Below are 14,177 nucleotides of genomic sequence, written 5' to 3'. Positions count from 1 at the left end.
CTAAGGGCGGAAGCCGGGTTCCCACAGAGGCCTCCGCGCCCAGGCGGCTGCAGAGGCGGCGCACGGGGACCAGAGGCCTGACACCGGGACACGCCCCCCACTCTGGACAACCGGCCGCAGAAGTAAAGGGCCAGCATCCCGCCACGGCTATGCTTCCCGCGGGACAATCTGGGGAGAAGGTCCTGGAAGAGGCTCGCAGGCCGATTTTCCGAGGTAAACAGCGATGTGGGGAGGGAGCGCCCCTGACCCTCCCCGCCCTCCCTTCTCCCGCTCACCTGGCATCACCGCAGAAACTTAGGCGAGGTTGTAGTGTCGCCCTCCGCTGCGTGGGGGCAGCATCACCTGCTGGCTCGGCTGCAGCGGTCTGCACCCCTCTCTTGGCGGAGGCAGGCGCAGGCGGGCCTGCGGCGTCCTCTTTCATTGGCCGGCGGGGGCGCTGCCATGTTGGAGGAAGCAGTGCCTTCTGTATGGTGGAAACGCTGTGGCTTCACAGGTAGCGTCGGGGAGCGCAGCCTCCTACCTTTCCTCCTAGCTCGAGTGTTGGTGCTGAGAGGCGGCGGCCGGCGGGATGGAGAGAAGTAGGATGAACCTGCCCAAGGGGCCGGACACGCTCTGCTTCGACAAGGACGAGTTCATGAAGGTGCGCGCCCCTGGGCTCTGCTCCCCGGATCCGGGGCGTGGGTGGCCTGCCCTCCTTGGCCCTCCGGGGCCTCTCCTCGGGCTTCTCCTGCGGGCTTCCTGGGCTGTCCCCGCCCCGGACGGGTCCTCGGCGGGGACCTCACTGCACTTCGCAGTGAGTCTCTTGGCCTCGGGTGGGCTAGGTGCAGCCTGGAGAAAGCACTCCTGTGAAATCGTGCACATTGAATGAAAAGGCCTGAAAGTTCAGGGCAAGTGGTTTTGAGCTAAACGTAAAAGCCCCGGACCCGTAGGACCCGCCTCTGGTACCGTGCGGCACAGTCAGACCGCCGCTCCCCCAGCCTGACAGAAGCCTCCCAGTGCCTTGTGCCTAGAAGCTCAGCGACTGTGCGTTGAACACATCTCTGAACACACGTACTTACCAGGAATCGGGTCAAAAAGGCACTTAACCTAACGTTTATGCCTGACTTTCGTCTTAAGCTCCCGGAATGAGAAATCTGAAAGACTGTACTGTCCTTACTGGTTCTGGTCCAGTACTACAAAGCATACCAAGCTCCTTTTCTAATGTTGCCCTACTTCTCTTTGTGAGGTCAGCCTGAAGCTGGCAGCAGATAACTGTAGGACATAAACTTACAGAATAGAAATTTAAACTGAAAAGACTTTACTGACAGGAAAGGTTCATCAGACATAGCCTTGAAAATGTCCAAGGGTTGAAATCAGAGCCAGGAGGAGCTTTATCTGTTTTCTGTATCCCTCTGGGTCTGTACTTAAACTATCAAAACGTATATGTTTAATTTCTAAGGATTGGGATTTAGTAGCTGGTTTCAGTGTTAAAATGTTTTGGCTCTGTAGGTACCTAAAATTCTGAAAAGAGTTTGAATTTCTTACTTTTTTATGGCTTCAAGTCACAATATGTTTTTTTCTTTTTTGTTTGGGTTAACCAGCTAGTTCCTTTTTGATACTTGCATTCAGATCACATCTCCCAAACTCTGGCTTTAAAAGTGCTTATGTCTGGATCCTCTGCGGTGTGGCCATATCATTTTTAATATGTAGGGATGTCTAGACGAAGGTATATTGTACTCTTGTTCTTGTATGGTGATGTTAAGCCACTGTAATAAAAGGTGTAAAGTGAATGGAGTGTCTGAAGGAGAGCACAGAGTGAATTCTCTGATCCAGAAACCTTTTGTTAATGAAGGACACGTGATGAGGAGAGAGGTCATTGGAGAAGAAAAGGCACACACACAGACTTAAAGAATGTCAAAGCACGGAAGTCTCTTTAGCTTGTCTGTCTTTGGACTTCGTCAGGCTTTCTTTGGGCCTAACACTAGCATTTTCTCACACTTCCTAGCCCCGCCATCTTTCTCACTCTGAGCTGACAGAATGCCTTTGGTCAAAGCAGCTTCGGAAAATAGAAATCTCAAAATAGCAGTTCTAAAGTAGGACTTAGAGGTAGGGAGAGAGCAAACTGGGAAAGTGGCTAGAATGCCAGCAATTCCATATTCTTTCAAAGCTCTGAAATTTCTGAATATAATGTACAATTTGTAGTGTTAATGAACATGACCCCTTCATACATGGAACAGCTGTTCTGTGTAAAGTGGTATTGATCTTCTATGTGGGAGCTGGATATAAAGGTTATTTGCAATTTGTGTTTCTGTTAGAGAGATATTTTGTTCAGTTACAGTTCCGAGGCAGAAATGAGTGGAGAGCTTGCTATCGGGGTTGTATTTCTACATAAGTGTCTTGTTTGGCACATTTTGGAATGAGACTGGGATGGTAGAAAGGGAGATGGGGTGGGGCTACGGTTGCACCTTGGACACTGCATACATTGAGGGGTCCACGTTGATGCATGCAGTCTTCATGGTAGAGCTGCATTCAGGTTTACAGCAGGAAGTTGCATGGTCATATCTGTTGAGTGCGAGCTTACTGGTGGCAGGAGACTACTTAAAAAGTCATGTTTATGAGATCTAATAAGAAATAGAAGGGGAAAGGTATGCAAAAGAGGTAGGTGATCAAAGTGCAGGAATGGCAGATGGGGAAGGGTCACCTGGGGCAGAGGTACTGGCAACATCATACTTTGTCGGCTTAGAAATACGAAAATCCTTTGGGTTGACAGCCAACTAATAGATGAGCAGGACATAAGGTATTGGTAGTAGGGGGAGAAAGTGTGGCATAACAGATAAATTAGACCATTTACATGGGTGTGCTATTGACATCACATGTAGCCTTCCTCTTCCATCTCAACATATGACTTCATCTCCAGTCGTACAGAAAAATTAGCAGCCATCCCACGGGACCTCCTCCATCCTGCTGATCATGATCCCATTCTTGTATTTGTCCCCTTCTCCTCCTCGCCTGGTACGGGGAGGGGCTCTCCTTCCTCCTCGGGTTCAGTCTCCACTCTGGCTCGGAGTCCATGCCCTCCCGCCCTTCCAGGAGCCTGCGAGGATCCTCTCCCCTGCACTCCTTCCCATCACGCGCTCCTGTTTGATCCTCTCCCACTTGACTGCCCCACCTCTAGGTATTGCCCTGTCACTGTCGCGCATCACAGCCAGTGCTCAGGGGTTGACTTGACTTTCCCACCTTCCACCCTTCAGGCCCTGTCGTTCCACTAAAGAGTTCTTACCAAAACTGTTTCTAAGTCAGCGCACCTGACCTTTCTCTGTCTCCTTACTCGACATCGCAGTAGACCAAATGCTCTGCATTGCTTCCTGTCTTTCTTCTACCTCTCTGATGTGTCTCCTGTGCAAAGTCATGCTCCTGGTAGCCACTGAATGCTGATTATGGGCTCAGCCCCGTGTTCCTTTCTTTCCCTAGATGACCTTTTGTGCAGCTTCATGACCACCTATCAGCAGGTAAGGCAGATTCCTGTCTCTGGGCCCACACGCCTCCTGAGCACCAGTTCTGTGTATCGGACTTGCTGACCTTTCTTCTCGGATGTGTCTGTGGCCCCTCAGACTCATCAGGTTCAAGACGGAATTCATGAGCACCTCCTCCACTGAAAACCACCTTTCTTATTCTATTGCCTCTCTCGGTAAACACTTCATCCGTTTAGCCTGGAGTCGGGAAACCAGAAGTCAACTCCTACTCTGTCACCTTTCCAAAATCTAGTCTGTCACACCAAGTCCTGTGGATTTCGCTTCCTAAACCTCTTGAGTCCATATACTTCTTTCCATCTCTTCTCGTACCTTTGCAGTGCGCCCTTGCCATCACACCGTAGAAGCTTCTCACCCAGTCTCCATGCGCCTTCCTTGTCTTTCTGGCCCCTGGTCTACACTGCAGGCAAGCCACTCTTGTCAGAATGCGGATGTGATCTTGTATGTACCAGGTGACTGGTCAGTCCACCAGCTCTTGAAAAAAAACCATTTTCCCACGCACTCGAACGTATTTCAAAGAGAATCAGTCCCCCATGGGGTAGTTTTCCTTGGTAGACAGTTTGTTTCTGCGCTGAGCCAGTCTGCCTCCTTCGAACTTCTCTGTGTCAGTTCCTCTCTGGAACCTGTGGCTTCGTTGGCACCCCGGGTAGGCACATGATGACCTTTTCCATGAGAAGTGAAGGCAGGAGCCCTCTGGACGGTGAATGTATGTACCCTCATGTTCCAAAGGTAAAAAAACCGTGTGTGGGGGGGGGGGGGGGGGGTAAGTCCTTGAGGCTCCTCCCTGTTCTAATTGGGTGAACTGGGAATTTTGAGACAGGAAGCAGGTCCTGTGTGTCCTTGTTTGCAGGGAGCATGCATTCTGATGGACAAAACGGAAAAGGGGAAGAATGAGCAGCTGCTCAGATCTGTTTGTACTGTGCTGGCTGATTAGCTGTGACCTGCAGATGTGGGTCCCATCCTCGGCTCTGCTCTCTGCCTGCTTATGTCTGACTTGGGGCAAATCACTCGCCTCCGGCCTTCTGTTTGCTTGTTAGTATAATGAGGTGGTGCTTATCTATGTGATCTTTGCCGGCTCCTCTGAAAAGACTCCAGTCCATCCTGGCTTGCAGATAAGGAAACTGAGGCCTGAGGTGTGATGACTTCCTTTAAAGCCACACAGCTAGTTGGGGCCAATCACAGGCCAGATCTCCTGACCCCCACGCATCAGTCCTTGGAAATCCTACTGTAATATGTTCCTTTCCAGAGGCCACAGGTGGGAACTGAGGGAAGTGGGACAATCAGAACATTAAGAATAGCGCAGAAGATGGCACAATGTCCGCATGCCTTGGCACCTGCATTTCACCAATAGGGCCACCTCTTACCTTAGAAGAAGTTCCCACAGGGCTGGTGATCTGGATGCCTGGCCTGGAGCTTAGCTACGGTAAATGGGACCAGAGGGAAGTGATGGCTGTTTGAGGTGGACTTTGTTGACGGCGGCTGGAGATAGCAGCTGACAGAGGAGGAAGAGGGAAGAGTGACAGACGGCAGATAGCCGCAGGCCCGCAGGTCAGCCACTGTTGCCCAGGGTCGCCCATCCCCAGGAGCCGTCTTCGTATCACAGGAGCTGAGTGCTTACCCTGTGGGTTCTTAGTTCGATGTCACGTCTTGATGACAAGATTCCATTCTCTTCCGCATCAGTTTGAGACAGACATCGTAATGAAATTCTAATTAGCCAAATATGGAATGTAAGCCTGGAACTCATTTTATAGAGAAATTTTCTTATGTGAACTACTTTCCCTGATGATAGAGGAGTTGTGACGATGTAACATCAGATAAAGTTTATCTGATTGGCACTTGTAAGAAGGGTTCCCGGCAAAAAAGAACTGTTTTTTTGTTGTTGTTGTCCTCCCTTTTGATCTTTCCTTTCCATTCCTTTTTTTTTTTTTTTTTTCTTGTGAGCGGTCATCATCTGATTTATAAAAAGATGCAACAAAAAGTAAAATGGTACAAGATAATCAGTTTCAAAACATAAAAAAGTGAGTGTCTTTAGCCATAGCTCAGAACAGAGGAACTGGGTAAGGAGAATTGCTTGTATGAACTGGCAACAGGAAAAGTTGGTAAAGGAGAGCTGAGGAACTCTATTAAGACATAGGAGTGAGGGGCTCCATCATCATCTGGCATTTGCTCAGTGTCGTCTATATGGTTAGAGATGTCCATGATGGGAACTCCAGCAATCTTCTGGGTCTGGGTCAGCTGATGCCACACAGTGTAACACTCTGAATTACTTCCGTACTGAGCAGTCATCTGCATAGTTTGTCTTGTGTGTACGTGGTAATCGTTTGAATCTTGGCTCTTTCGCAATCCTTAGAGCCTCTTGATACTTTCACCCCGGTTTTCTCAGTTTCAGCCATTACACAGTCAGTTGTACAACTGGTACACTTGGCACACAGCCCGTCCATCATTGACCGGTCAAGTTTGGCCTAAATAGAAAAGTTGATAAAGTCGGTACCAACCAGGATGTGGTAAGTCGGCCCAGCTGTGTGTTTATATTGGAAAAAGCAGGAGGGATGTTGGGGGGGACTTCTCTTTCCTTGAGTGCATGGGATCCTTCTTTTCTTTCTTTTTAGGTTTTAATCTGTCCTTCTCTCAGAGAAGGATCTCAGAGCTAAGCATTCGCTTCCCGGTCACATACTTTCTTGCTTGCTTTCTCTTGCTTCCCCATGTTCACACCATGCCCATTTCTCCTTGCTTTTGATTTTCTAATTCACTCTTTGTAGTACCATAAAACTTATTTAAATAAAATGTTGGCCTACTAAGTTATTGATTATTAGTAAGTTCTTTGTTCAAAATTTGAGAGCAAGAAGTATTATGTAAATATATCTTTTTGTTATTTAACTAGTCTTACAACATTTAGCATCAAATTTCTTGAAACATTTAAACAAATTAATCACAAAAACTGGGGCTTGGGCTCTTTTTTTTTTTTTTTTTTTTTTTTAAGTAATCTCTATACCCAACATGGGACTTGAACTCACAACCCTGAGATCAAGACCTGCACGCTCCAGTGACTGAACGAGCCAGGTGCCCTTTGGGCTTTTTGTTTTTAAGTTCCTCAGGTGAGGGGGTGCCTTAGTGGCTCAGAGGGTTAAGCTTCTGCCTTCAGCTCAGGTCATGGTCTCAGGGTCCTGGGATCGAGCCCTGCATGGGACACTCTGCTCAGCATGGAGCATGATTCCCTCCCTCTCTGCCTACTTGTGATCTCTCTCTCTGTGTCAAATAAATAAATAAAATCTTAAAAAAAAAAAAGTTCCTTAAGTGATTCTAATGTGTGACCAGTGTTGAGAACTCTAGCACTGGATAATTCCTTTAAATAGCTCAAGAAATTAATTTTGAAAAGCGAACTAAAAGCCTACATAGATTATGATTGGTGTTAAATTGAGGGGAAAAAAAGAGATAAGAGAGAAGAAATCAGCTGGAACAGAGTGTAATTAGGTACTCAAATATTTGTTAGATGGATAAATACATTTACGGAATGTAGGGTTTTTTTTTTTGTTTCTCTTCATAAATATGTCAAATGGGTATATAAATTCAACAAAGGAGTTTGATATAAAATTGATTAAAATGTTAGAACAGAAGTTTTTTTAGAATTTCAGTGTTACTATTTCATGATGCTTTTAAGATGATCTCTCTGTAGATGGTGGGAAGATCTTGTTAGCATATGTTTTTAATTTCTCAAGCTTGAATAATTTAGTCACCGAACAAAGATTTAGAATGAGTTTTGGGAGACACAAGTCCTAGATTATGTCCCCACCTAGCTGGGTCAGAGATTTGAGAGCAGGGGCTGGAGGGAAGAGCTCCAAGGACATTTTTGTATACATGCTGATACCTTGGGCGGGAACACTCTTCCCACACTTCCTGTGGCTAGCTCCTTTGTGTCATTTGGATCTCAACTCATTGTTCTATATTTCCTGGTTCATCCAAGTTAAAATACATCCCATTTGTCACTCAGACCTTTACTGTGTCCTGTTTTTTTTTTTTTAGCTGTGATCACTATTCATTAATCACTATTTGATCACTGTTCATTAATATAATGTTTGTTTACATATTTATTTTCTCATTTCTGCATTAGAATATCTGCTCCTTAAAAGCAGAGACCTTGTCTTTTCTTTTCATGACTGTGTCCCCAGGTCTTAGAGCAGAGCTGGAGTTGCATGATAAATATTTGAGGAATATTTATGGGATATACAGGGACATTTATTCATCTCTGTTGTCCATTGTTTTCAAGAATGGTTGGAAACACACACATACGTGAGCTCACACAAACTTTCTATGTCTTTCAACCCCTATGTAGTGTGCAGATTAGTGCTTAACTATTTTGGTTTTTTGTCTCGATGAAATGGGACATGTTTCAGGGCAGAGCTCATAAATTTCATATGCCCTCTTAGTACTTCTCATCATTACAGAGTGATGGTTCTGGGGGATTCTGCTTCTCGTGGAGATAGTATATAGTGATTTTATAAGTCCATGTATCTGGGAAGGAGTGTTTTACTTCTTGGCAGCTTAGAGAACTTCAATCTTTCCAAATTCCATGTAATTTTCATAGCATTAAAGCTACTAATTTCAGATTATTGGTAAGTTTTAAATGATTAATTCCCAGGTTACTTTGAATTAGTCTTTGTTTGCCATCCCTGATTGCAGCTAGTTAGTAAAGTAGCTAAACTTTTAAACTCTACTTGGTTTTAATTTTTGAGTGATGTCACTGCTTCTCTCATGGTTAATGGTTCTTAATTACCTGCAGCTTGTCTGGTTTGCTCATTTATTTTCCTGTGTTCCAACACCTCTTTGTGATCTCCCAACTTCTGGCCTTTGGGGGATTTTGTACTTTAACTGGGTTCAGATAGGAAATACCCCTGAGTACAAAGAGAAGATATTTTTCTTCTAACTTCACTATCTCCTATTATTAATGTATTACATTGTTGTGGTACATGTGTTACAACTGATGAACCAGCATTGATACAGTATTAATTAAAAATCCATGGTTTACATTAGGGTTCACTCCTCTTTCTATAGTTCTGTGGGTTTTGACAAATGTATAATGTTATTTACCTACTGTTGGTATCTTACAGCCTAGTTTCATTGCCTTGAAAAACCCCTGTACCTCATCTATTTGTTTCTTCTCCTCTCTCTGCACCCTCCTCGCTCACCCCTCAGCCCGGGATCTTTTTTACTGTCTAGAGTTTTACCTTTTCAGAGGCACCTGGCTGGCTTAGTTGCTAGGGCATCTGACTCTTGATCTCGGGGTTGTGAGTTCTAGCCACCACATTGGGTATAGAGATGACCTAAAAAATAAATAAAAATAAAAATGTTGGTTGGTTAATTTTTACCTTTTCCAGAATGCCATAGAGTTGGAATCATATAGTATTTAGCCTTTGAGACTGGTCTTTCACTTAGCAATATGCATTTAAGGTTCTTCGAAGTCTTGTGGCTTAATAATTCATCTTTTAATTGTCGAATAATCCGTTTGTGTGGGTGTGGCACAGTGTACCTGTTCACCTACTGAAGGAGATTTGGATTGCTTCCAAGTTTTGGCACTTCAGAGAATAAAGCTGCTGTAAACATCCGTGTGCAGGTTTTTGTGTGGACACTAGTTTTAAGCTCTTTTGGGTAAATACAAAGGAGCACAATTACTGATCTTATAGTGAGAATGTGTTTAGTTCTGTGAGAAACTGCCAAGCTGTCTCACACAGTGCCCTCCCATTTTGCATTCTGACCAAACAGTGAATGAGAGTTCGGTTGTCCCACATCCTTGCTAGCATTTGGTATTACTAGTGCTTTGGATTTTTTTATTCTCTATATTCTACGTGATATGTAATAGTACCTTGTTTAAATTTGCAATTTCTTAATGACATACATAAAGTTGAGCATCTTTTCAGATCCTTTTTTTTTTTTTCTTTTTTAAAGATTCTATTTATTTATTTTAACAGCACAAGCACACGGAGAGGTAGCAGCAGGCAGCGGGAGAGGGAAAAAAGCAGGCTCCTCGCTGAGCCGGGGGCCCAGTGTGGGGTTCAGTCCCCAGGACCTGAGCTAAAGGCAGATGCTTAACTGACTGGGTTTCCCAGCCACCGCTCTTTTCACATTTTTAAATTAGGTTTGATTTCTTGTTGCTACTAAGACATCTTTATATTATATTTCTTATTTTAAGTCCTTTACCATGGATGTGTTTTGCAGATATTTTTCTCTACTCTGTGACTGGTCTTTTCATTCTCTCTCTCTTTTTTTTTTTTTTTTTTTTTAATTTTATTTATTTATTTGTCAGAGAGAGAGCGAGCGAGAGTGAGCACAGGCAGACAGAGTGGAAGGCAGAGTCAGAGGGTGAAGCAGGGCTCCCTGCGGAGCAAGGATCCCAATGTGGGACTCGATCCCCAGGACGCTGGGATCATGACCTGAGCCGAAGGCAGCTGCTTAACCAACTGAGCCACCCAGGCGTCCCGTCTTTTCATTCTCTTAACAGTGTCTTTTACAGAGAAGTTTAATTTTAACAAAGTCCCTCTCATCAATTTTTTTCTTTTTCGTAGATCATGCTTTTGGTTTTATATCTGAAAAGTCATTGCCAAATCCAAGGATCCCTACATTTTTTCTTATGTCATCTTTAAGAAGTTTTGCATTTTACGTTTAGGTTTTGTGAAAGGTGTGAAAAAAGTTTGTTTTTATTCTTTTCATTTGTTTTTTTTTTTTCTTATCAATGTCCCATTGTTCGGTTCCATTTGTTGAAGACTGTCCTTGCCATTGAGTTGCCTTTGCCTGTGTGTGTGGATGTTTTTCTGGGCTCTCCACTCTGTTCCAAGCACCTGTCTCTTTTGCCAGGCACCTTCTGTCTTAATCACTATAGCTTTAATAGTAAGTCTTGAGATTGGGTGGTGGCAATCCTCAATTTCCTTTTTTTCCCCACTCTCTTTAATATTTTGTTGACTACTCTGGGACTCTTGGTTTTCCAGTTTTCCATCCAAATTTTAGAGTCAACATGTTGGTATCCACAGAATAACTTCCTGGCATTTTGATTGGGATTGCATTGAGTCTGTCGATCAGTTTGGGAAGAACTGACCTCTTAACAGTATTGAGTGTTCTTACCCAAGATTATGGACTTTCTTTCCACTTCACATCTTACCTTGCTTGTTATCTTTCATCAGAATTTTTATACTTTTTCTCATATAGATCTTGTGCATATTTCGTTAGATTTGCACCTAAGTATTAATTTTTTTTTGGTATGCTAATGTAAATGGTCTTGTGTTTTTTTTAACTTCAAATTCCACTTGTACATTGCTGGTATATACGAAAGCAATTGACTTTTTAAATTTTTTAATTAAAATTCAATCTCGTTAACATATAGTGTACTTTTAGTTTCATGGTTAGAATTTCGTGATTCATTGGTGCATACAACACCCAGAGCTCATCCCAACAAGTGCCCTCCTTAATACCCCTCACCCAGTTACCCCAACTTTCCCCTCTCCAGTAACCCTCAGTTTGTTTCCTGTAGTTAAGTCTCTTGTGATTTGCCTCCCTGTCTGTTTCTATTTTTCCTTCCCTTCTCCTATATTCATCTGTTGTTTCTTAAGTTCCACATGTGACTGAAACTATATGGTATTTGTCTTCCTCTAGTTCCATCCATGTCCTTGCAAATGGCAAGATTTTGTTCTTTTTGATGGCTGAGTAATGTGTGTGTGTGTGTGTGTGTGTGTGTGTGTGTGTGTGTATACCACATCTTCTTTATCCATTCATCTGTTGATGGACATCTGGGCTCTTTCAATAGTTTGACTATAAACATTGGGGTGCTTTTGCCCCTTCAAATCACTTTGTGTACTTTGGATAAACATCTAATAGGGCAATTGCTAAGTCGTTGGGTTGTTACATTTTTAACTTTTTGAGGAGCCTCCATACTGTTTTCCAGAGTTGCATTCCCACCAACAGTGTAGGAGGATTCCCCTTTCTCCACATCCTCGCCAACATCTGTTGTTTCCTGACTTGTTAATTTTAGCCATTTTGACTGATGTAAGGTGGTGTCTCATTGTGGTTTTGATTTGTATTTCCCTGATGCTGAGTGATGTGGAGCCCTTTTTCATGTGTCTGTTGGCCATTTGGATGTCTTCTTTGGTCTGTTCATGTCTTCTGTCCATTTCTTGACTGGATTTTTTTTTTTTTTTTTTTTTGATGTTGAGTTTGATAAATTCTTTATAAATTTTGAATACTGGCCCTTTGTCTGATACATCATTGGAAAGCAATTGACTTCTGTATTTTAACTGTGTATTGTGCAGACTTGCTATAATCACTTGACTAGTTTCAGGAGGGTGTGTGGGGTGTGAAGTCTTTGTATTTTTTTGTAGACAGTCATGTCATCTGTGAACAAAGTTTTATTCTTTCCCAGGTTGTATACCTTTTGTTTCCTTTTCTTACCTTATTTCATTAGTTTGGCCTTCCAGTATAGTATTGAATAGTAGTAGTAGGAGGGACATCCTTGCCTTGATTCCCTGTCTTCTATTTTCTCAGTATTAATATCATGTTAGCTGTGGATTTTTGGAGACATTCTTTATCAAGTTGAGGAAGTCCTCCTATTCCTAGTTTCCTGAGGGTTAATAATGAAGAGGTGTGGATTTTGTTAAATGTTTTTTTTTTCCTCCCTTCATTGATATGATCATGTGATTTTTTTTTTTCTGTTGATATGATGGATCACATTGATTTTCTAATGTTGAACATTTTCTAATGTTGCATACCTGGAATAAATCCTACATGAACCTGGTGTATAATTTTTTTATATATAGTTTTGCTTTTATTTGCTAATTTTTGTTGAAGATTTTTGTGTCTGTGTTCATGAGAGATACTAGTTTGTAGTTTCTTTTCTTGTAGTATTGGTTTTGGTGTCAGGGTAATAATGATCTCCTAGAATGATTTAGGAAGTATTCCTTCTAGTTTTACTTTCTGGAAGAGATTTTAGAGAATTGTGTAGTATTCCATAAATGTTTGGTTGAATTTACAGTGATTGGGATTGTTAGCAGTAGCCCTCCCTTCTTTCATCTGATATTAGTAATTTATGTCTTCTACCTTTTTTTCTTTGTTTGCCTGGCTAAGGGTGTATCTGTTTTATTGATGTTTTCAAAGAAACAGACTTGGGGTTTATTGATTTTAAAAAAAAAATCCCTGGTTTTAATTACATTGATTTCTGCTCTAATTTTTTATTTTTTTCTACTTCCTTTAGGGTTTTTTTTTTTTTTTTATGATTTTATTTGACACAGAGAGAGTCAGTGAGAGAGGGAATACAGGCAGGAGGAATGGGAGATGGAGAAGCAGCCTCCCTGAGCAGGAAGCTCTGATGCAGGGCTCTGTCCCAGGACCCTAGGACCATGTCCTGAGCCAAAGGCAGATGATTAACCAACTGAACCACCCAGGAGCCCCTCCTTACTTTAGATTTGATTTTGTTGTTGTTGCCTAAAATGGAAGCTTAGATTATTGACTTTAATCTTTTTTTTTTCTAATATTTGCATTCAGTACTGTATTTTCCCTTTAAGCAGCATTCCACACATTTTGCTACATTGTATTTTGTTGAGACTGGTCTCCTGTCATTTAGAAGTGTGTCATTTAATCTCCATGTATTTTGGACTTCTTCAGCTATCTTCTGTTACTGATTTTTAATTCCATTGCGGTCTGAGAACATACTTGGTATAATTTTTATTTTTTAAAAATTTGTTGTGTTTTGTGGCCCAGAATTATTCTGTCTTGATGAGTGTTCCATATGAGCTTAAGAAGAATGTGTGTTGCACTATTACTGGGCGAAATTGTCTGTGTACATCTGTTGTACGGTAATTGATGGTGGTGTTAAGTGTGCCATGTCTGGACTGAATGTCCACATCTGTCAGATCCTTGTTGCCCTGCTGCTGGATCGGCCCATTAATGATGGAGAAGTGTTGAAGTCACCAGCTGTGATAATGGAATTGTTTATTTCTCCCTGCAGTTCTGTTAGGTTGTGTCTCACCTGTGTTGATCAGGCACACATACGTTAAGGATAATTGTGTCTTCTTGGTCAGTCGATTTCTTTATCATTATGTAATGCTGCTCTTTATGCCTGATAATTTTCCTTCTCTGAAATCTGCTTTGTCTGAAATTCATGTAGCTACTCCATTGTTCCTGTGATTAGTGTTACTTTGGATTTTTTTTTTAATGTATCCTAGCATTTAACTTGTTGATATTTAAGTTGTTTCATTTTTCATCAAAATATAATTCACAAAGCATAATAGTTGCCATTTTAAAGTGTACTCTTCTCTGGTTTTTAGTATATTTACTGTGTATATGGTACATACGTCACTTCTGTCTAATTCCAGAATGCTTCCATCACCCGAAAAATAAACCTCTTAGTTCCAATTCTCCCCTCCCCTTATTCCCTGGCAATCATGAATCTACTTTCTGTTTTTATGGATTTGCCTTTTCTGGAACATCTCATATCAGTGGAATTGTATAACACGTGACCTTTTGTGTCTGGCTTCCTTTAACCTGAGAGTAGAATGTTTTCAGACTTCACTCGTGTTGTAGCATGTAACAGTTTATTCCTTTTTATGGTTGTGTAAGAGGCTCTTCCACATTTTATGTATCCATTCATCAGTTGATGGACGTTGGGTATATACTCTTTTGGCTGTTACGAGC

General features: G+C 42.4%; 1 protein-coding gene across 4 annotated transcripts in view; it reads left to right on the top strand.

The window, feature by feature from the left end:
- Positions 1–423: 423 nt before the first annotated feature.
- Positions 424–14,177, top strand: part of LOC123389102 (conserved oligomeric Golgi complex subunit 2-like) — a 45,625-nt gene continuing 31,871 nt past the window's right edge. For all 4 annotated transcript variants that reach the window (XM_045069861.1, XM_045069859.1, XM_045069860.1 and 1 more), the window contains exon 1: positions 424–640. In XM_045069861.1, the coding sequence (XP_044925796.1) occupies positions 569–640 (72 nt within the window). In that variant the 5' untranslated portion in view covers positions 424–568. The remainder of the gene's footprint in view (positions 641–14,177) is intronic.

The sequence above is a fragment of the Mustela putorius genome, unplaced genomic scaffold, assembly GCF_011764305.1.
Source record: "Mustela putorius furo isolate JIRA1106 unplaced genomic scaffold, ASM1176430v1.1 tig00003945_pilon_pilon_pilon, whole genome shotgun sequence".
NCBI classification, from domain to species: Eukaryota; Metazoa; Chordata; class Mammalia; order Carnivora; family Mustelidae; genus Mustela; species Mustela putorius.
This window is presented reverse-complemented; position numbering and strand designations above follow the sequence as displayed.